At 36.2% G+C, this 24,712-nt stretch overlaps 1 protein-coding gene across 3 annotated transcripts in view; it reads right to left on the reverse strand.

The window, feature by feature from the left end:
- usp13 (ubiquitin specific peptidase 13) overlaps window positions 1-24,712 on the reverse strand; it is a 263,677-nt gene that overhangs the window by 52,682 nt on the left and 186,283 nt on the right. For all 3 annotated transcript variants that reach the window (XM_039758594.1, XM_039758584.1, XM_039758575.1), the window contains 6 exons: window positions 19,351-19,504; window positions 17,148-17,322; window positions 10,821-10,909; window positions 7,553-7,675; window positions 6,925-6,951; window positions 763-906 (listed from right to left, as the gene is read on the reverse strand). In XM_039758594.1, coding sequence (XP_039614528.1) covers window positions 763-906; window positions 6,925-6,951; window positions 7,553-7,675; window positions 10,821-10,909; window positions 17,148-17,322; window positions 19,351-19,504 — 712 coding nt within the window. The remainder of the gene's footprint in view (window positions 1-762; window positions 907-6,924; window positions 6,952-7,552; window positions 7,676-10,820; window positions 10,910-17,147; window positions 17,323-19,350; window positions 19,505-24,712) is intronic.

Consider the following 24,712-nt stretch of genomic DNA (forward strand, 5'->3'; position numbering starts at 1 on the left):
ATGAATATACCATATGTAAAAATATTATGAGCATCTGAGAAACGGAGAACAAATTAACAATATAAGGTCCAACAGGATTATCAAAATAAGGTGATCACAATTGTACATTTTGAAAATTCTTATAGTAATATAATTTTTTCAAAACATGGCAAGATCTAATCAGTAATATTTTAAAATAAGCTCTTAAAGCACAGAGGAAGCAGTTATTTCTGTATGTCTTTGTCTTCTCCATTCATCTCTATTGGCTTATTAAACTTATTAATTTAGGGATGTTTATAAGCCTTAAATTTTACGCTGTTTGCCTTACTCTCTCTCTCAAGGGTGGGGTTCGATTTGTTCTCAATTCTACTTTTTGTAAAAATTGATTGATTTGTATGGAATGATTGCAAAAAATTAATAAAATTAAAAAAAAAATTCTTATAATTTAGGAAAAAGTCATTACTTAATATGTCAAACAATCATTATATTCAAAAGTAGTTATGATATTTTTCTCTGTTCATCATGACATGTATAATGTGCATATTACATTAAGTTTGGTATCAGATAGATAAGAGAATTGTTTTCAGTCTTGTGTGGTTTTCAGGCTAATAGAATTTGATGTACCAAGACTTCACCTGTACATACTTATATTATTCCAGTAGTTGCTTTGTTAAAAATAAGTCAACTTGTAGGAAAAAACTTTCTTAGATGGATGCTACACTAAATTATTACCTGAAAACTTGCAATCAGACCAGAAAAAAAGGAAAACAAAACAAAACATACCTGGTTCCTCCATGTGAGCTATTATCCAGTTAAATGCCACCTCTGCTCCCATATTTCCAGTGTAGTAAACTGCCTTTCTACAGGCTTCCAGGGGAAAACCCATTTCAGCAAGTTGCATAACTGCCGAGTCATCAATTTCAGGAGCTGAAACAACAATATTAGTACTTGCTTAGGTTTAGCAGTAGTAAAATGAGTGAACAACTAATTTGTGTAAATGAACTGTACCAAATCCATACAAAAGGTAAATACTGTACATACTACCTAATTCAATACTACAAAAAGAGAAACTGCTTAATTAAATAGAAAGAGATGGAGGAGAATTCTACATTACAATAGATATACTATTATAAGCATTAGAAGGTGATATTGTTTTAAAAATAATACTAATTACTAATTTCACTTACATTAAAAAGTATAGAAAAGAAAAAAGTTCTAATCATATGATTTTGTTCATCAATATCAACTAACTATATTTTGCGTTTACTGTACTTATGTCGTTTTGTGATAATATTAAAAGGAAATATATGAGCACTCTATATATGAATTTTGAATTGTAAGATACCATTCAAAGTAATAAATTTCATGTACTAGTAAATTATATTGTTTACAATATGTGTTGCTTTGCAAGCACTGTTGTTCTGTGTTTTTCTACTTACATTATATAGTTTGACTTTCATTTCCTTTTTACACAGGTGGCTGAAAAATGATGAGGGAGAGCCATGGCTACTATTAATGCCATATTTATTTCAAGGATAACAGTGGCCTAAAGCATTTAAGATTTTGCTGTTATCTAGCAGACAAAATCAATCACATGTACATGACATTTGCCAATATTTAGAAACAGTTTCAGTCATCTTCTTAAAGGTTTTCAGGGTTACTGCTTCAACTATATGACTGAGTAGTACGTTCCACATTCTTCTCTTTGTGTAAAGAAATTTAGAATTTACCCTTGAGATTAATGAAGTATCTATCTATCTATCTATCTATCTATCTATCTATCTATCTATCTATCTATCTATCTATCTATCTAAAGAAGTACTTTCTGGCTTCAAACCTAAATGCACTTTCCCATAATTTCCACTGGTGCCCTTGAGTACCTGATTCACTGTTTAGCTGAAAAAATTTTGCCAGATTTACTTTAGTAAAGCCTTTGAGAATTCTGAAAACCTGCAGTAGGTCTCCACACAGTCTCCTCTGCTCAAAACTAAACAAGTTTAATTCTGTGAGTCTGTCAGAGTGCGAACTATCTTTAAGTCCTGGGATGCACCTGGTTGCTCCAGTCTGCATATATTAAAGTGCTGCTATATCTTTCTTGAAGCATGGTTACCAGCACTGCACACAGTACTCCAGATATAGTCTCACTTGCTCATTATAAAATCTGAGCATAACACTCATAATCAACAGCCCCTGAAATGTTTGCAAAGATTTCTTCCTGTAGGATAATACCTGCCATCTTATATTAATAATGTACTTTACATTTGCTCATGTGTATATGTAGCACTTTGCAGTTTTCTACAATAAACTGCATTTTCCAAGTGTTTGCCCAATTCTTGGAGCTTGTCCATGTCTTTCTGAATTGATTTTGCTGACTCCTCAGCGTCTGCCATTGCTCCAACTTGTCATCTGCAAATTTTACAAGTTTATTAACTATACCAGAATCAACGTCATTAATATAAATCACAAAAATTGACGGTCCAAGGACAGACCCCTGAGGGACTCCACTGATGACCTCACCCCACCTCACCCCCGGTGAAGCATGTTCCTCTTATCTGTGTTCTTTTTCTCCTGCTCCTTGAGCTTTGTAGGTTATAGGTTGTAGGTTGTAGGATGCCTACAGCTTCTAGTTTTATAAATGGTTGAAATTTAATTAAATATTTGTTTTAGCTTAATATGAGTATTGTGGTTAAAATATCACAATACTTCTCAGGTACAGCTATTGAGATACAACAAACCTTTTTTTTGTAACTGCTCACGTCTTCATGACTCTGTCATATTACAAGTTGATTTTGACAATGGTGACTGTGTGTTTTGAGCATGCTTCGGGTGTGGAACAGACACATGTTACTTGTGCAATTTGTCATGGCTGAGATGAGGAAGAGCAACTTGCTTACCAATATTTTCTTCTTGGTCTTACTGTTGGCTTGTATGTCTGTACTGTTCACCTTAACACATTTAACACTCAAGCACCTTAAGAACTACTGTGGATGTATTAGAACAAGCTACTTATGAACATGCTGTATCCTTTCTGGATGAATATTTAGTGGTAAAACAAGCTTTCTGCAGGCTTCTGCTATCGCATTCCTTAAACTTCAGTGGTTAGTTCACATCCTTTCAATACCCAAATGTCGCCATTAGACTACATCATTCAACAATACGACCTAGCTCTACATGAATATCTCTCCTGTTTGGAATGTATATCAGATGTAGACAAGTTCACTACTAGTCAAAAAGACGTGCATGTATGGAAGTCTGCTGGCTCCCTACAGCTAAATATAAATTAAACAAAACTACTTCTCAGGATTCCCAGCTTAGCTGAAGAAACCTGACTCATACATAGAAGAACTTGATTTTAATAAACTTGTACTGTCATCAACTCTAACCAGTTCTCCTCTGTAATTTACTTTTTAATGGCTTCACTACTTGAAATATCAGTTGATTATAAGTTAAACTAGGGGGCTTTGACCTCTGCTCACTTCGCTTGTCAAACCCCTTTCCTACTTCCATTATCTCTAACCTGCTCCGCATGTGTTTCACGGGACTTGCTTCCAAAGGTTGTAAGTATGACGTGACTTGACCGTCTCGTGGGACGTAAAAGTGTCTCTCTGTCTCTCTTCAATAGATCACGTCTCATCGCAGGAAAAAAGTCTTTTTTTATAATAGAGAGATATGCTGCTGTCAGAGTTCCAACAAGTTCCATAAGTAATGGACATATCATCAATGAATTGCCTATACCAGCTACGTTTTTTTACACTACAGTCCTAATTATTTTTAATGCTTCTCTACTGGTTTACAAAGAAATTAATTTATACAGTGCATCCAGAAAGTATTCACAGCGCTCACTTTTTCCACATTTTGTTACAGCCTTATTCCAAATTGGATTAAATTAATTTTTTTCCTCAGAATTCTACACACAACACCCCATAATGAGAACGTGAAAAAAAGTTTACTTGAGATTTTTGCAAATTTATTAAAAATAAAAAAACTGAGAAATCACATGTACATAAGTATTCACAGCCTTTGCCATGAAGCTCAAAATTGAGCTCAGGTGCATCCTGTTTCCCCTGATCATCCTTGAAATGTTGCTGCAGCTTAATTGGAGTCCATCTGTGGTAAATTCAGTTGATTGGACATGATTTGGAAAGGCACACACCTGTCTATATCAGGTCCCACAGTTGACAGTTCATGTCAGAGCACAAACCAAGCATGAAGTCAAAGGAATTGTCTGTAGACCTCTGAGACAGGATTGTCTCGTGGCACAAATCTGGGGAAGGTTACAGAAAAATTTCTGCTGCTTTGAAGGTCCCAATGACCACAGTGGCCTCCATCATCCGTAAGTGGAAGAAGTTCGAAACCACCAGGACTCTTCCTAGACCTGTCTGGCCATCTAAACTGAGTGATCGGGGGAGAAGGGCCTTAGTCAGGGAGGTGACCAAGAACCCGATGGTCACTCTGTCAGAGCTCCAGAGGTCCTCTGTGGAGAGAGGAGAACCTTCCAGAAGGACAACCATCTCTGCAGCAATCCACCAATCAGGCATATATGGTAGAGTGGCCAGATAGAAGCCACTTCTTAGTAAAAGGCGCTTGGCAGCCCACCTGGAGTTTGGCAAAAGGCACCTGAAGGACTCTCAGACCATGAGAAACAAAATTCTCTGGTCTGATGAGACAAAGATTGAACTCTTTGGTGTGAATGTCAGGCGTCACGTTTGGAGGAAACCAGGCACCACTCATCACCAGGCCAATACCATCCCTACAGTGAAGCATGGTGGTGGCAGCATTATGCTGTGGGAATCTTTTTCAGCGATGAAGGGAAAGATGACTGCAGCAATGTACAGAGACATCCTGGATAAAAACCTGCTCCAGAGTGCTCTTGACCTCAGACTGGGGCGACGGTTCATCTTTCAGCAAGACAACGACCCTAAGCACACAGCCAAGATATCAAAGGAGTGGCTTCAGGACAACTCTGTGAATGTCCTTGAGTGGCCCAGCCAGAGCCCAGACTTGAATCCGATTGAACATCTCTGGAGAGATCTTAAAATGGCTGTGCACCGACACTTCCCATCCAACCTGATGGAGCTGCAAAGAGGATTGGGCGAAAATGGCCAAGGATAAGTGTGCCAAGCTTCTGGCATCATATTCAAAAAGACTTGAGGCTGTATTTGCTGCCAAAGGTGCATTGACAAAGTATTGAGCAAAGGCTGTGAATACTTATGTACATGTGATTTCTCAGTTTTTTTTTATTTTTAATAAATTTGCAAAACCTCAAGTAAACTTTTTTAACGTTGTCATTATGGGGTGTTGTGTGTAGAATTCTGAGGAAAAAAATTAATTTAATCCATTTTGGAATAAGGCTGTAACATAACAAATGTGGAAAAAGTTATGCGCTGTGAATGCCTTCCGGATGCACTGTAACTCTCCAATCTATTTGCCATCATTACTTAAATCATACCATCTTCTAATGCTGGCCTGTACACCATTACAAAGTCACATTTTGTGTCATCAGCATTCACTTAGCTTTGTGGTTCTTAATTTGAAGCTGCATTAATGTAATAACACCTGTAACTGTAATCTCTAATATTGTACAGATTTTTTATTTTATTTTATTTAGGACTCTTACTTTAACTACTCCAATTTACTATGAATCTATTCTTTTCTTATTTACAGTTAAGTTTGTTTACTATAATATTACTTGCTAAAATTTCTTATTTTACAGGTTTCTATCAGGGTTCAATCACCACTGGGGACTTGCATAGTGTAAAAATTGATGGAAACTGAAAGCTAGGTACTGAACAATTATATTATATATTTTATTATATTAATTATGAAACTAGAAGCTGTAGGCATCAGCGGTAACCTACAAAGCAGGATCTGAAGGAGCAGGAGAAAAAGAGCACAGATAAGAGGAGAATGCTCTACCTAGGGTGAGGTAATCAGTGGAGTCCCTCTGGGCTCGGTCCTTGGACCATTAATTTTTGTGACTTACATTAATAACATTGATTCTAGTATAGTTAATTTAGAGAAGTCTGGCTGCCAGCTTCAAACTGCTAAGTATCCTAACAGCCACCCTGTGGGTGCCCAAAACCATATGGAATACATCCACAGATAAATGAGCATATAGCAGAGTGCAGCAATTTTCTTTCTGCATTGTTTCCCAATTATAATGGCATTTTTTGTGCATGTATTACCATACAAGATGATCTTGATTTTGAGTAAATTTTATTAAGTCTGTTTGCTCATTAGTATGGCAATCAGAACCAACAATCAGAAACCACAATGAGTGAAAACTGTTATATGTAAAACCAAAGCAAACTAGTCTAGTAAATAGCTTAAAACAGCATGATTTAAAGCAAAAATAAAAAATATACACATACATGCATATACAATATAGCATAAAGTTTATACATATATACATAAATATAATTTTATATACAGTATACATACATATTAAGAACAGCAGAATTTTAGTACAGATACTGTATGAAAAATATTTAAAAAGCAGCCAATCACAAGTGACTTTTCTTTTCTTTAAATAACCGGTATATAAATATTATAGATACTAAATATACTTCTAATCTGGATAGTTTGTCAGCACTATAATTTACAATTCTGGTTACAACGAAATTGCATTCCTACTGCTTAAATCCTCTTAGCAAAGTTAAACATGCTAAAACAGACAACCAGATATTTTATGTCCAGATTGTTTTATGTCAGAATTAACAGTGCAATCTACATATAGTTTGGAGTTAAAGCAGGGCTCAACTGCATTGAGCCTTCTTTTCAGTCTTGTGGTACAAAATGGTGGTGGTAAAAGTCTCATTTTTAATGATTATCATCTCTAAAAAGATCACCAAATTAGCATCACAATGTGGTCAAACAAGATTCCATAGCATAACAAAAGCATCAAACACAACCAAAAATTAAATAAAATGAAAAAAGAATACGTACAGTCCATAAAATGATTCATGAAATGATCTGCAAAATTAAATAACACAAAGTATCAGACATATTCAGGAACTCTCAGCTATTCTTTAGTGCTTAAGTAAAACACGCATAACATTTATTGAACCTGCTTTAGATGTATAAGATGACACACTTCCATGCTGATCTTTCCTGTTAAAAGCATTTAAGCACCAGTTAAAGCTTCTCTAGTACACTGTAGTCGGGGCACAGGATCCTGCAAAGCCCTCTGCCTTACCTTTACAAGCACAGCAATAAAGCACTACCTACTGGTAATGGTAGTGGTAATCTAGCATTACATAAGTATTGCTAGTACAGAGGAAACCACATCAGTATTTAATGCAAACATATTTTACTTATTGGAACTCAATCACGTGCTACTTAAAAAAGTTTAACTTAAACAATTATAAAATCTGAACAAACCAGTCAGCATGCAATAATGTCTACATATACTGCAATAATTAACAATTGATATCAAGTATTCATGTAAAACAAACACATAGGAACATTTGATTTAAGCTTAAAATTAACAAACTGAACTACAACTGGAAACATTTTGAAAGAGATTACCTGGAGCTCTATACCATATATATTACAGTACACATAACCTATATACCTTTGGGTTCATCAGGAATAACAATGGGTGGTGCAATATCAGGAAGCTCCTCCTCTCCAAGTTGTAAACCAGTGGCTCGAAGGAAAGTGATATCCAACAAATCTGGCATATCAATAGATACATCTAGAACAAAAAAAAATAAATCAATATGTCACAGAAAAATAAGAAAAGCATAAATTCATATTTGTTTCTTAACAAGAATTTCTGCAGAAAATATTAAAAAATGACACCTTTTGGCAGATGTAAAATGGACAAGCTTTTAAAGTGAATAGACTTTTTCAAAATAAGATGGTTTAATTTTTTGGAGCTAATTGTTTTCTGAAAAACTCATTTTTTATTATTATTACACGATTTTATCCAACTCGCCCTCTCTTGTCTGGGTTAAATTTTACAATCAATGTTTTACACACTTTTTCCAAACTGATTTCCTTCAAACTTTGCATGCATGCTGATCTCCAGTGACAATGCAATATTTCATCAGTTTTGACCCGAGATTTGTACGTTAATTACATCACATTTAAATTTCTAATTTCCTTGTACAGTATTATACTTTTAGTGAATACACATATATATGAATTAGCCATGTTGGTTAAGTTGTTAGCATGTTGGATATTTAATCAAATGGTCAAATGTTTGAGACCAATGTACACAAACTAATATATATATATATATATTTTAATTTAGGGCGGCACGGTGAGGCAGTGGTAGCGCTGCTGCCCCTCAGTTAGGAGACCTGGGTTCGCTTCCCGGGTCCTCCCTGCGTGGAGTTTGCATGTTCTCCCCGTGTCTGCGTGGGTTTCCTCCCACAGTCCAAAGACATGCAGGTTAGGTGGATTGGCGATTCTAAATTGGCCCTAGTGTGTGCTTGGTGTTTGTGTGTATCCTGTGGTGGGTTGGCACCCTGCCCAGGATTGGTTCCTGTCCTGTGTTGGCTGGGATTGGCTCCAGCAGACCCCTGTGTTCGGATTCAGTGGGTTGGAAAATGGATGGATGGATTTTAATTTACCAATTTTTCATCATTTATATAGAAATTTGGTGAAATACTCTTTTCAGTGATTTGATTATATTGGCTCACTGGATAAAGTGTTAGGCTTTCCTAAGAGAAATTGAAGGTTTGATTCTCCAATAGATAAACGCACATTTCCAGTACATCACACGTTTAAGGTTTCACCATGATTAGGATTTTCTAAAATAAGAAATGAACATGTTAAATTACACTTTAAGATTGTAGGTTCGATTCCACCCTGTCCCGAATGTCATTTCTGTCAAATCACCTTTCCACCCAAGTCAAGGTTTTTGTAACGTGCAGAGGACCGTGTGGCATTAGTGTGGCTAAAAAATTATATAAAGAAAGATTTTTAAGTGACACAATTTTATTCAGAAATGCGCTAAAAAGGTTGCTTTTTTTATCTTGTACTAAGATTTTGTTGGTCATATGTGACTGAAAATAAAATTATGGACTGCCAATAAATGATCCATCCATCCATCCATTATCCAACCCGCTATATCCTAACAACAGGGTCACAGAAGTCTGCTGGAGCCAATCCCAGCCAACACAGAGCGCAAGGCAGGAAACAAACCCTGGGCAGGGTGCCAGCCCACCGCAGGGCACGCCAATAAAAGAATTAAGTTTAATTTAATTAAAATTCATAGATTTGTTAAAGTGAAATTTCTAACCAGCTTAATTATTGAAAGAAAATGACACATCATATAAAACTTGAAAAAAGTTTGAGTCATTGCACCTGGTGCTAGAGGTTGTTAGAGGAGTTAAAACCTGGACAGGAAGTTTGTCTTAGGTGTAAATATGTATTTACTCAGCCATGCACATTCAGTCATTTTACTGTGCTGTATTGTTACACTTGCCTTTTTTAATTAATTTGCATTTGTTGACACTTGGGCACAACTGAATGTACTTGTTCTTTGAATGCCACTTCTGGTTGCTGAGGCAGGTACCTTGTTTTGGAACTCTCTCTTTGGGATGACTAAAGACTTCTGGTAACACCTTGCACCCACCAAGGAACATAGCCAATTAAATGAACATAGATTGTTAAATCATTACTCAAGTACTTAAATGAGGATAAATAGTGTCAGTTTAAATACACCAGATTATATCTTCAGTGTGAATAACAGACTTTTACTGGTAGTTCCACTGTTTTGTTTGGCTTTTTTTTTTTCTTCTTGTAACCTAAACCTAATTTTTTATATGTATAACTGTCTGAAAGTCAGGACCCGGAGGAACACAGCAACAAAAACTAATTGAGGAATGAACTGATGCAACTACACCAAGATATTAATATAAAACATAATCTTACCAATATGGTTTAAAACGTAAAGTTATATTTCAGTCAAACTGAGAATGAAAATTTAAGATGGTAAGTAGTATAGTCATAAGTGTCAGGTAGCTTATTTTGATGACCAGAATAAACTACCTAGAGAGCATTTTAAGGAATGCATATGTTGTTAGCCTAGTGTTTTTAATACTGAGTGGTTTAAAATAATAATTAAATGTTAACAATTTTGCATCTTGCCAGAGACAAACCTATTAAAGCGCCAACAGGTTATTGTATATATCTGTTAAAATGTACTCAAATCTAGCAGTGAAAGATGCAGTTTATTTATGCCTCCACTACATTCTTCAATACCTGGACTTGCCTACCACCTATGTGAGGGTCTTATTTGTGGATTTCTGGTCAGCCTTCAATACCATTGTTCCGTAGTTTCTTCAGAGTGAACTAATTTAATTAGGTGTACCCTATGGTGTCTGCCAGTGGATTATGAGTTTCTTGACAGGAAGGAAGCAGTATGCGAGATTGGGCCCCTATCTATTGAATCCAATATCAATTAGCATAGGCTCTCCTAAGTCTGTGTTCTTTCACCCCTCCTGTGTTCACTTTATATAAATGTAGATCCTTGGACAAATCTGTAAAAGTCGTAACGTTTGCAGATGACACAGCTGTAGTGGGTCTCATTTCTAATATTGATATATGCCTTCCTATTAAAGAGAGGTGAGCCATCTTGAAGAATGGACAAACTATATCAATTATGTAATAATTAAATCATTGGATAATTCATAGTGGCTTAAATCCACCATTCTCACATTATAATGCAAAGTGAGCAAAAATATGTAACCAGTCTATTACTTCAGTATACCCACCTTAGACAGCTATACATACAAGAACCTGGATTTTAACAGATCTTTGTCAGATGCTCAAGAAATAAACCAAAATTATATGTATTATTGGATGCATTAATGTCTTAAAGAGCTTACCTAATTTCTTTGGAACCCAGTCTAAGCCAAAGGTAAACTTTTTTATCTGGATAACCAGATATTCAGGAAAAGATGAAAATCGAGATGTTCTGAAAAGTAAAAACAATGAAAAGAAATAAAAACTGTCAATACTACTTCCACTATTCAGACAATTAAAATTTTTAAGAAACAGAGCTCACAAAACAGTTTTCCATTGACTACATATATTGCTGCAAATGCAAGTAATTAATTTCTTAGCATTAAATTAGGAGCCACCTGAATGATAACGTGTTTTACAATATGCAGTAGTAGATGTTGCAAAGAACCCAAAATCCATATCCTTGCACCAGACACATTGCACTGTAGTTTTAGACTTTTTTCTGATGTACACATTACTTAAGAGTGAGAACATAAATACTAAACTAAAAGCAAAACTCAAATTTCAAAATTGGATTTAGATTATTTCAGCTTATAATCATTGCAAATATCAGATTTTTTATTTGAAAACGTCAAGTAGATCTATCAGAAAAGGAATATAAAACACTTTAATGTAAAAGATACTAATGGTGCATTTAACGAGTAGAAAAATTCAGAGTTTAAGTGAAAGAAAAAACAAAACATTTCCCTCAATAACAAAATAAAGGTAATGAATGTTAAGAAGCGGTATGCTCCTATAGAAATTAATAGGGTTTCTGTGGAAAGAGTGGTTATCTTTAACTTTCTGTTGGCCCATATCTATAGTGTTAATGAGCCTTCTTTTTATAATGAAAACTGAGGAAAGTAAACCCCCACCCACCCAGATAATATATTATGGTATTGATGTCACTGTACCTGAAAGTTGTGTGCCTTTTTCTATAGAAAATCCCTGGATGAGTGTCTTGACAACTGTTTTAATTAATTACGGCAAATTCAATTCAAATTTTTTTTCTACAGTTCTAAGAAAGGTAAAATAATCATGCCACTGACTTTATGTACAACTGCAATGAATATATACTATAAGTGTCAGGTACTTTTCACTGTTCAATATTTTATACACAACTATGACAAAAGATCATCCAACACTATCACTAGAATGCTAAGACTATTTACTTTTATTAGCAGCCTAATAGTTTAAGATACAAACATTTAAACATATGTTTTTCATACATAGCCTTTGTTTAAATATCTGATGAATAATCAACATATATTTCAGTTCCAGCTGCAAAAAAGAAACACAGGCATAGTGTATATAATATATAAAACACAAAATAGGGAACTTGCACTTTCATGAACAGTACTTTTTTATTATCAACATTGATCTTAGTTGTTGAATGACCAATCCTGTCATAGCATTATTGGCCACATTCCTGCTATAAGCCTTTGCTTGCATATACAGTACATCTTTGTCTAAACAAAAGCTTACTATGATTAAAAATGGAAGCTTGCTATTAGAAGCTTAAAGTGGTTCTCTAAATGTTAAATATAATACAGATGAGAGGATGGTACACTCATCATGAGGGGCACAGATCTAAATTCTTACAGCCAAACTTTATCTATGATTACTTTAACAAAATCTGCCTGTCAATTTCAAAGTGCTATAGTGTCAGCAAGCATCAGTGGGTAATTCAAATTAAAATTGCAATATTAAAATAGTTTTTCACTGTCAACTAATGAATTACAAAAAGCAATTTTCCATGCATACATTTTTTGCTTGTTTGGTTCAATTCATGGCAGTACACCATCTCAACATTTTGTGCAAAGAGAATATCTTTTTAAAACTTGTTAAGTTAATGCTGGAAGCATTAAAAATGTGCTGAATTCTGTACATGCTGTATAGTCTTTCATAATTTAAACCTGCATTGCCTAATACAAGAGAAAGATTCCATTTCATTACCTGCACTGTTGGAATTTGTAAGGCGCAAAGGGCAAAAATGGCTCAAAATGAAACAATTTTGCCTATTAACACACAAAGGCAGGGGCAAAAAATGTCCCTCAAATTGCATGTAATAATTTAATACAGTATGTATTACAGTCACTTTCGCTTTTCACCTTCCTACCTTTATAATGCAATTTTTGTAGAAATTTACAATTTAGTTTTATGACAGACTACTACAAAACATACTGCAAACACAACAGCAGTAACACCACCACCAGCACAATGATCTTAACTATTAAGCAGGAAAATGTACCAACCACTGAAATAGGGAAGTAACATTGACATAAAGTAGAAGTGTATGCTGACAAATCTTCTCTACTGTACTGTAAGACTTCAGCTTTCTCTCACAGCAGTACCAATGCTGAAGGTGATCTCATGAACTGCAGTGAAAAAAGTATATGGCATTACCATTCCCCATATAGTCAGTGATGGTATATTCTCTGATGATGGTTTTTGAATGGGTTATTTTATGCTAGCAAAACAAGTGGAGAACTGGTAGCAGTGTGGTCTGTGGAGCACTTATGATTCATAAGATGTCATTAGTGAAAATTTGCATGCATGCCTACTGCTTTTTAAGCACAGGCGCCTGCACTCACTTCTAGCATCATTCTATTATCACAGTAATGAGCTATGAACTGAAATGCCACTGCAAGCCCTTCAGGACTAAACTTGAGGATCTCTGTACTACAGCAACAGCTTTTACTTTGGTGCCTTTAATTCTTGATCCACTCCTGTTCACTGTTGCAATTGACCCCTTCCTTTCTCTTATTTCACAATTCTTCAAACAGTCCCTTCAAAATTCTGTCATTTCAGGTCACTACATATAGTAATGGCCAAAATTATCGGCACCCCTGGAATTTTCCAAGAAAATGCACCATTTCTGCCAGAAAATTGTTGCAATTACAAATGTTTTGGTATAAACATGTTTATTTCCTTTATGTGCATTGAAACGAAACAAAAAAACAGAGAAAAAAAGCCAAAAGTGAAAAAAAGTAACTTTTACAAGTCCTATAAATGTACACCATCTGTTACAGACGCAAACCAAATGTATGTGTGTACTGTATAATATTAACAATAAGAGCAGCTCACTACTGAAAATGGCAAATATAGGAGGAAGTCGGGATTGATCTGGGAACTCTTGATTACAAGTCAGCAAATCTTACTGTTACACCACGGAAGCAGTTGTCTTTTCCTTGAACCTTTTGAGAAAGTGTTTTTTGATCTTTGGACTTCAGGCTTCATACATTATATAGTTTATGCCTACATTTTGTTATTTACTACTAAAATATAAAAAAAGTTTTTGTTTTAAAAATGTGTTTACACAGATTATTGTAAAAACGGAACACACATGAAATGCATGTGTTCCAAATAATGATCTATTATTTCCACTCTAAAACTCCAGCACTTCACTCCCAGATAATCAAAGCATGAGCTGGGAGAACTTTGTGCACGTTCTGCGGCACTGGGGGCATGGAATAGTAGGCTGCTTACTGCTTGCCATTATCTGCACATTTACAGGACCAAAAACGCTGGTGGAGAGGTGCAAACGGATTTAAGGTGGGCCGGATCTAAGAGTTTTTTCATAGGCTCTGGTAATTCTAGCGTTAATAGACGCCTTTCTTAGCACTCAATGCCACCTCTCAATAAAATTAAACAACACTAGTAAAATAAAAACAAGAGAATGATAAATCAAAAAGCAATAATTAGCAAACAAACAAAGATAACAGGCAGTAACAGTGCAAAATTCACAATTGGTATGCCAGTTTGAAAAGATAGGTTTTGAGGGTAGTTTTAAAACCCAACAGACTCAGCCTCATTTCTTTTGCGGTCTACAGGTCTGTGTCCAAGCTATTTCCATAACCACAGAGTAGGGCTCCCACTCTAGAGCTAGGCTCGATTGTACCCCTTTATGAACAGAAGGGCAATATTCAGGACTGTAAAAACTATAGAATAAGTATAGAATAAAGCTGATGTCACATACAATGAAAATTTGGGAAAGGGTTACAGAGAGAAGGCATAAGGAAGAGACAACATAGTTTAATGCCAGGAAGAGAAGAGGAACAACTGATGCAGTCTCTGCTTTGAGGTAGCTGACAGAGAAGCAGAGAAAAACAGAAAGGTTTGCATAAGGAGTTTATTGATTTGGGGAAGGCTTATGATAGAGTGCCACGTCAAGACATCTGGAGGTGCATGAGAAAGAATGGAGTACCAGAGAAGTATGTGAGGATTGTCCAGAATATGTATGAGGGAGTGAGGACTTGGGTTAAAAGCAGTGTTGGGGTAACAGACAAGATACCAGTTGTAGCATGACTGCACCAGGGATCTTCTTTAAATCCTCCCTCTGGTTCTGGATGTGTTAACTCATGGGATAAAAGACCAATCCCATTGGTGTATGCTTTTTGCTGATGACATTATGTTGTGTAGCACCAGAAAAAGTGAAAGTGGAGAGGAAGTTGGAAGAATGAAGAAGGGTTTTAGAAGACACAGGATTGAAGATAAATAAGAAAAAAGAAATATTCCAGGTTTAATGATTTGGGGATTAACCTGCAGGGAAAACTACTGAAAAGGGTGGGTAAATTTAAATATCTAGGATCACTGGTAGCTCAAGATGGAAATTAGATGCAGAGATGATCTATAGAATGCAGGTTTGAAGGGACAAGTATTGTGTGATTGGTGAATTAAGGCAAATGTTATATGCAAGTTTTTTAAGACAGTGGTAAGATCAGCAAAGATATATGGAGCTGAGACATGGGCAGCAAAGGAAGCACAGAAGTTAAATGTGGCCGAAATTAGAATGTTGAGATGGAGGTGTAGAATTACAAAAAAAGCACAGAATATAAAATTAGACAATCAGAGGTATGACAAAAGTGGGAGAGATATCTAAGAAAGTATAGGAAACTAGGTCAAGGTGGTATGTACAAGTGATGAGGAGAGACAATGAATATGTGGATAAAAGAGTGATGGGAATGGAAGTGGAAGTACAGGGGAAGAAAAAGTAAGCAAGGCCAAAGCAGAGTTGGATACATAAAGTAAAAGACGTGCTGAAGGGTTTGACTGAGGAAAAGATGTAGAACCATGCTGTATGGAGAAGGCCAATCATGCACACTCACTAACACATAGTAGTAGGATTATCCTAGTTAGGATGAATTAAAAGAAACAATTTCTGTATCTTCAAGTTGTCTGTTTCCCACTATTAAAACCACACAAACCCACTTGGCAAGGTTCAATCAGTTCCTAACCATAAGGATGGGGTTAAGTCTAATTGAGGCCTTACACTATTAAATGTTGTGGCAAATGGCTGGGGGTGGTACCCAGCCAGGACGCCCAGAAGGACCAGAGGAGGGATTATGTCTCCTCCACACCATGAAGGGGCGACCGCCCTGGTGGCTTTGGGTACCACGGGAATTGAGCTTAGAAGCTCAACCCTATAGGGGCCTGTGTTCACTGCCAGGGGGCACCCAGATGCCTGAGGAACCCTGGCCCTCAGCACTTCCACCACACCCGGAAGTGCTGGGGGGAAGAAGACCAGGGACACCCGGAGTGCTTCTGGGTGCACCGCCGCCACTTCCGCTACACCTGAGAGGGCCGGCAGAAGGTTATCGGGAGGCACCTGGAGCATGTCCAGGTGGATATAAAAGGGGACACCTCCCTCCATTCGACGGCTGGAGTCGGGTGGAAGAGGACGGAGCTCAGAGGAGAGGAGTGGAGGCGGTCAGGAAGAGAGAAGAGAGGCATTGGAAAAGGCCTGGACTTGCGGGTGTTTTGTGATTAGTACTGGGTTGTGTGTTGTAAATAATGAATAAACGTGTGTTTGGGTGCAAACCTTTGGTGTCCGCCTGTCTGTGTCCGGGCTGTTTCCCATAATGTTTAAATGTATTTATGTAAATTAGTTATACTGATGTATTTTTTTTCTCTTTTATAAAAGGAAAAAAGGCAAAAGTACATCAATTATGCTCCCCAAGCATAAATTAAGATAACAAATAATGTATATATTAGCTTTTTTAATCACAATATATAATTCATAAAACTATTTTCATTTACGATACTGTATTTGTGTTTCCTGATATTTCTTTTTATGTACACTAACTTCCATTCTATTTCTGGTTATCCATGCTCCACCCTCTAGAGAGTCTACATGCTATGTCAATTCTACATTCACTGTGTTGAAAAAATTAATGCTTCCAATGATAAAAACATTATAGAGCCCATCAATTTTGGTAGTATGCTCCATGAATATATATTAATGTGAAACTGTTCACAACTGGCTAGTGTGCTACAAAAAGCTTAAGAATCTATTTACCAAAAAGCCACCAATGATACTAGCTTAAAAGGTATACGCTTAAGTAAAACTAAATTTGCAATGTATGGTATTTTCTTTACAAAACTGATCAAGCCTTTATTTGAACATTTTAGCTACTGTACTTCCTACTTACTTGATACCAGCAGATTTAGCCTGAAGAGCACTGCTCCAGAAGTCATCAACATTTTCTGGCTCCGTCCATGCCTGTAAACAGGCACTGAAAGGAATCCTAGCTCTCACCACCTCAGGAAACATTCTTTTGTTCACTTCAGCTTCACGTCGTTTAACCTCATACATGATTAGTTCCTCTAGTGAAAGACAAATTCATAACAAATATATTTAAATAGAACTGAAGCAAATATGTGATAAACAGGAACACTACAACGGCAATACAAAAAATCAGAGCTATAAGAACTAAATATACAGATAAATTCTATAAACATCAGTATTCAGAATGATTTTGACCTGGTCACTTTCAAAGTAATTCGCAAGCAGAAAAAGTCTGGGCAACCCTGACATAGATCGTTGTAGGCATGGAACACACATGAAATGCATGTGTTCCAAATAACGATATAGTATTTATAAAAGGTGTCATTTTGCTTGACTTCTCACTCTATACTACTCCAAGCAACTGACACACAGGTAAACAGACTTGAGCTGAAAAAACTGTGCGCCGGTGGGGGTTGTGAAAGCAGACTGCTTGCTACTTATCAACACATTTAAAGGACAAAAGACACTGACGGAGAGGTGAGAAGCGATTTGAGGTGGTACGGATATATGAGTTTTTTCGTAGGCGCTGGTAATTCTAGTGTTAAAACAGCCAAGCAACAGTGAAGAACAAGATCATGCCTTTCTATCTTGTACCAGTCTGAATCCGGCACCCAAAAGCACCTCTTCACTTCTTTAATTACCTCGCTCTTACTCTGCCTCCTTTTCCCATGAATGGCTTATTTGATGACTCCAAATAGGTGGAAATCTGATGAAGCAAGATCTGGGCTGTAGGAACATTGGGCATGATTAGTCCACTTTAGTTATGGGCAGCTGTGCATTGTTTTATTAAAGGTGGACTTCAGCAACATTTTTCTTACATTTTACTGTCCCTAAACAGTTCTGAAACTTTTTAAGTGTTAATGTAAAAATTTAAGTTAATATTTTGACTACATGGTATAATGGACATAATGTTTACCTAAATCAGAAAAGAAAGAAAGAAAACTTTATCTGCTGAAAGGATAACCTTAAACTTTTCATTCCACGTGTTTAAATGTGTTTTGGTTTCTGGTTAAAAATGACTGATCCATGATTCTTTCTGTTGAAAATTTGCGACAAAATGTTTTCACACTAGGCCACAGCAAATCTGAACACACTATTTTTGGCACAGCTGACACTTGGGCTTTGTGGAACTCAATCTGCAAACGCAGTTCAAAATCATGTGGCATGACTAATATGCTTCACACTTCCTTTGGACACTCACAGATTAATTGAAAGGTTTCTGATCATGATCCATTGGTCTTCTAAGATGAGATCATTGCTGGGTTAAAGCAATGCCGGCATGATTGTTATTGTTGGCTGTCCATTGCGAGGAACATCAATGTGTACTTCTTATTTTTTCATAGAATCCACAGTCCATGTTACCTAATGACTTAAAATGCTTTATCACAACAGTTGTTGATAAAATTGTATTTTCTGGCTATCCTTTAATTAAGCTCAGAAAACGTTTAACATAATATTTCAGATTAAAATTTTTTTTTTCATTGTTTACACTTTTATTATAATAATTCATTGAAAATTCTAATAAATAGACAAATGAGAATACATAAACACTTCAGTAAATTTGTATATAATTTATCCATCCATCCATCCATTTTCTAACCCGCTGAATCCGAATACAGGGTCACGGGGGTCCGCTGGAGCCAATCCCAGCCAACACAGGGCACAAGGCAGGAACCAATCCTGGGCAGGGTGCCAACCCACCGCAGGACACACACAAACACACCCACACACCAAGCACACACTAGGGGCAATTTAGAATCGCCAATCCACCTAACCTGCATGTCTTTGGATTGTGGGAGGAAACCGGAGCGCCCGGAGGAAACCCACGCAGACACGGGGAGAACATGCAAACTCCACGCAGGGAGGACCCGGGAAGCGAACCCGGGTCTCCTAACTGCGAGGCAGCAGCGCTACCACTGCGCCACCGTGCCGCCCGTATATAATTTATATACAAGTTAAATAAATACTGTATATTTATTATTTTTAACATACACAGTCACATTTTGTTTCTCTTATAAAGACTTTTCCCTGACTAATATCAACATTTAATAAGTAAATATGTTTACCTTTGTTTGTTGCTGCTTCCACTGGCACAGGAAGCTGCATGAGGTAGTCAACACTATGTGTATATCTGACCTTCCTTGACTGACAGCACTGAATTCGTTCCTCTACCAGGTATCTAAATACATCACTAGGGTTCTCTGTGCCTTCACTGTTCCTCTGAAACAAGAAAACAAATATATAAAATAAATTATAATGAAATTAAAAAGCTTCACAATTAATAATATGTATTTGCATATATGTTTTAACTGCTGTATACAAATGAATTTCTCAGAGGCTATCATTTTCCGCTGATAGGTGAAGTGGGTTGACAGTCACTGTATAATTACATCAAAAGTTTTGAATAAAACTTTTGAATAAAACATCTAGCTAACTTACATTGGTTTACACATCAGATAAAATAAGCCATATACCCTCTATTTACATTATATGGTATAACGTATATAAAAGTATTTATGGACACATTTGAGATCACCAGAACACAAATAAATGGAAACAAAAATTTTAGAAATAAACATCTATATTTTATTCAAGCTGTAAGCTCATGTGTACTATTGGAATTAAGAAGCTGAATTGCTTCTTTTCACAGGTGTATATGTTATGATGTAAACAGCTGATCACAATTTCCACTTTATTTAATACAAAATCTAGAGATTCTGAATATGCTCACAAATTTTACATACTTACAGTGTCTGATAGTGTCATATGGGCTGCTGATTTTGTCTGTATTACTTGTATGTAGGTGAGTTACGCTTAGTTACAACACTATGGATATGATTTGCTCATTACTTTTAAACAGCAGTGCAGATGCCACAATATAAAGCAGCTTGAATAACCATAAAGATTTTGTGTGTTTAGGTTTGCTTTCAGCCGTTCTTCTGTGTTGCTGTAGCTTACAAAGGAGAAAAAAACAAAACAAAGTTTTAATTACGGTTTGAGAAAACATTTACTCAAAAAGATTTTAATTGCTAGAATATACTACTGATTAGTCTGAATACGCATGAACTGACTAGCCATTATAATACAGACGGGATATACTGTACACCGATCAGCCACAAAATTAAAAAACGCCTGACTAATGTTGTGTAGGTCTCCCTCGTGCTGCCAAAACAGCTCTCACTCCTTGAGGCATGGACTCTACAAGACCTCTGAAGATGTCCTGTGGTATTTGGCACCAAGACATTAGCAGCAGATCCTTTAAGTCCTATAAGTTACAAAGAAGGGCCTCCATGGAATTGACTTATTTTTCCAGCACATTCCACAAATGCTCGATTGGATTGGGATCTTAGGAATTTGGAGGCCAAGCTAAAACCTTGAACTCTTTGTCATGTTCCTCAAACTGTACTTGAACAAACTTTGCAGTCTGGTAGGATGTATTATTCTACTGAAAGAAGCTAATGCCATTAGGGAATACTTTTGCCATGAAGGAGTGTACATGGTCTGCAAGAATCTTCCAGGAAAAAAGGATTCCCATAACTACACTGCCCAGAGCATCACACTGCCTTTGCCAGCTTGCCTTCTTCCCATAATGCATCCTACTGCCATCTCTTTCTCAGGTAAATGACACAAACACACACCAAGCCATTAATATGATCTAAAAGAAAATGGGGCAGGTGGCAGGGCCCCGGGGGTGGATGAGATACGCCCGAAGTTCCACAAGGCTTTGGATGTTGTAGAATTGTCTTGGTTGACACGCCTCTGCAACATCACATGGACATCAGGGACAGTGCCTCTGGATTGGCAGACCAGGGTGGTGGTCCCCCACTTTAAACCTCTGATACTCTCAAAACTACAGGATAATATAAACTCACTACAAAGTGGGAAAGCAGCAGGCTCTAATGGCTACCCAGTAGAATTGTATAAAAACATGTTCAAATAAGTTAGCTTCACTGTATTAGCATTGTTTATAGAAGTTTGGAAAAAAAATCAAGCAAGAACAGATGGTCTACCCATCATCTCACATTAGCAGGGAGAACCAATATTGTCAAGATGAACACAATGTCAATATTATTTACAGAGCACATTTAAAACAACATCAGTAATGCTGTAGCCAATGTGTTTTAAAACAAAACATAAAAATAAACATAAACAAAATGAAACAGAATAAAACACAATAAAAACACAATACAACCAGCAACATATTGAAACAAATACAGGTAAGCTTCTTTTTCAGTTTCAGAACATCCCTATATACATTAACATATCATTCTTTAAGAAATTAGTCTCACTTATAACCTTGTTTATGTAGAAATCGTGATGTCCACAAATTTAAAAGGCGACTCTACAAAGATCTAAATCAGAAGGTGGCATGGCAGTACCTTATTTTCAGTTTTACTTTTGGGCAGCAAATATACAAGCTACAAAGTTCTGGAATTTGATGCAAATTGATGAATATACACAAGTCTGGTCTGCAATACAAATACAATTTTACTGTATTTCTTTATATGCTCTGCTTTGTGGCCCATTAAATACTAATTAACATCAATATACTAATAATCTAATTGTCCATCAATCATTTAGAATATGAAACCAATGCAGGATGCCCTTCAAGGAAGAGAAGCTTATTTCTGTTGCACCTCTACAAGATAATCACCTTTTTCAATCCTCTCAAACCTACACAGTATTTAATCTTTGGAAAACGTTCGGGATTAAAACACTTGGAGAACTGTATGTAGATAATGGTTTTGCATCTTATGAACAATTACGCTCCAAATGTAACTTCCCAGCATCACAAATTGTTACTCATTTTCAAATCAGAAATTTTGCTAAAAAGAACCCAACCAATTGTCCACAACCCATTTCTATTCAAAGAAAAACTGAGCAGTCTTGAAGATTCAGACAGCATCTCAACAACATATAAAAACATCTTAAAGTCTCTCCCTTTTAAAGACACTACAGCAGGCCCATTCAAATGGTGGCCCATGGGTCACATGCGGCCCAGAAGCAACCTCCAAGTGGCCCAGCCCGTGCTCCTGTCAGGGCTCCAGACTGCAACTAAAATGGTCTCAAATGCAATGAACAATAGGCTTTGGTGATTATCATTTATACTTAGTTTGCCAGTTGCAAATGAAATCATTGAAATGTTAAACTAATTATATTGTAATGAAAGCAAAAGACCTTTTTTTTTATTGTTGAGCGGATGTGCCGTTAACATATGTATCAGTATGGGCTCCCTCTTGAACATCCCTGAGTCACATAAATGCTCATTTATTTTCCACGCTTGGTGCTGGGAAACAAATTTTATTGTGAATACTGTGCCCTTTTTAATTTTATACACTTTGAGATGTGCATGGGTCAGATGTGAGCAAAATGTTTATTTTTTTATTTCAAAAGTGGAAAAAAAGTATTGCTAGTATCTCAGATTCTGTTCACTTACAGCTTGTTTTGTTGTTCTTTATATTTTTTCTTAACATTTTTGATGTGCCTGTGCCAGATGTGACCAAATGTAAAATGAAAAAAATTAATAAACATTACTTGTTTTTAAATACATTCATTTGGGTTGATTTATAATTTGTCACTACCTAATGCTTACCGGCTAATGAAAATGTTTGGCCCAGCTAAATTTCTTGGTTTGAAAACCTGGCCGAACTAAAACCGTAATTGAATAACCCTGTCCTACGGTATGGTGGAGAAAAGACCTTTCACCTACTATCTCAGAGAAGGAGTGGAAAGTGGCCATGCCACTCTAGTTCCTTATGTGCAAAATATTTCAATCATTCACGTTAAAATATTTAATTGATTGCATCTACCTTGTTTAAAATTTTCCAAAATGTATCCATGGCAAGATCCAAACTGTGAATGTTGCAATCTGGCTCCATTGTCACTGGGCCACATGTTTTGGGAGTGCACCAAATTAACATTATTTTAAACAAAAATCTTTGAATACCTATCAGACAGCCTTGGTTTAACAATCACTCCTAACCCATTAACAGCTGTGTTTGGTGTACTCCCAGATGGGCTTAAAGGGGAGAAAGACAATTTCACTATGCCTATACCACACTATTAGCATATAGACTTATCCTGCCTAACTGGAAGAATCCCAACCTACATTTTATTAGTCAGTGGATAACTAATGTTCTGTACAATTTGAAATTTGAAAAAATCAGGTTCTCGCTTAGAGGATCTGGTGAAAACTTTTTAAAAATATGTTAATATTTATATAATTAATAAAATTTTAAAATAGCACTTATATTGGAGAAAAGGCCATTTTCCCTTCCGTTTTTTTTCTTTGTTTAATTTATGCCCCTGTAGTTAGCTCTCTTCTTTCTTTCATGTGGGGGATGAATTCTGTTTTGTCAAGTTCGACTTGATTGTATGGAATGTTAATTTCCTCCAATAAAAAAAAAAAATATATATATATATATATATGTGTGTGTGTGTGTGCGTGTGTGTATGAACAGCTAGAAACATTCATATGGAACTAAATGGAATAGAATACTTAATACTTTTTTTAATCTAACTGTATCTAATATGTACAAGGCCAATTTCATATGTGCACAATTAAGTGCTACTGCATGTGTATTTTTTTCAAGTTGCCTAAGTTAAAGGATTTAGCTGAGTAAATATTAAAAAATAATAAATGAAGACTAAAGTTGGTAGTGCACCTATTTCATAAATTCAGTGTGTCGGGTTTGATGTTTGCACCTGGACATTGTTTGTGTGGAGTTCACACATTTTTTTCAAGTCTATATGGGGTTTCCTAATCATCTCTCATTTTCATTGAAGAATAGTTTAATGACCTCGGTGTGGGTATTTTTATTCGTGCAGAGCTATAGGACTAATGCCCCATCAAAAGCTAATTCCATCGTTATACCCAGGACTGGTCCTTCCATGCACCCAAATTGAATTAATCAGGTCTGAACATGTATATGAATGTAATACCATTAGTAGGGACTCTAGCATTGTCTTAGCAGAGTGCAATATATGAAATATACATTAAAAATATGAAAGTTTAAAACAAAGCATTTGGAATTAAATTACATTCAATGCCTAATAAATACTGTAATAATCAAACCAGAACACTGCAAACCTGTTGTGTTCTGTTTGTTCTCATCGCTTGAACATATTTCTTGTGAATCAAGTGAATCCCTTTCTCCAGCCCTCTACAATCATGTATTTCCTTGAACATTTAATATAATGTAACTAATTCTTCCCTGTAAAGTGCCCCTTCTTCAAAGAAAGAGCCCCTGTCCGCCAAAAGATCTCTCTATGCCACTGTGCTGCTTCTGGGTGAACTAGTGTAATTACAAAGCACATTACATCTTTATCTGTTGGCTTCATAATGTGATAAAGCAGTAGAAAACAGCTTGTGTCTTTTATATGTAATAATACAAATAAATTGGCCGTAAGTTATGAAGTAATTGGCAT

Source organism: Polypterus senegalus, chromosome 1 (assembly GCF_016835505.1).
Source record: "Polypterus senegalus isolate Bchr_013 chromosome 1, ASM1683550v1, whole genome shotgun sequence".
NCBI lineage: Eukaryota > Metazoa > Chordata > Cladistia > Polypteriformes > Polypteridae > Polypterus > Polypterus senegalus.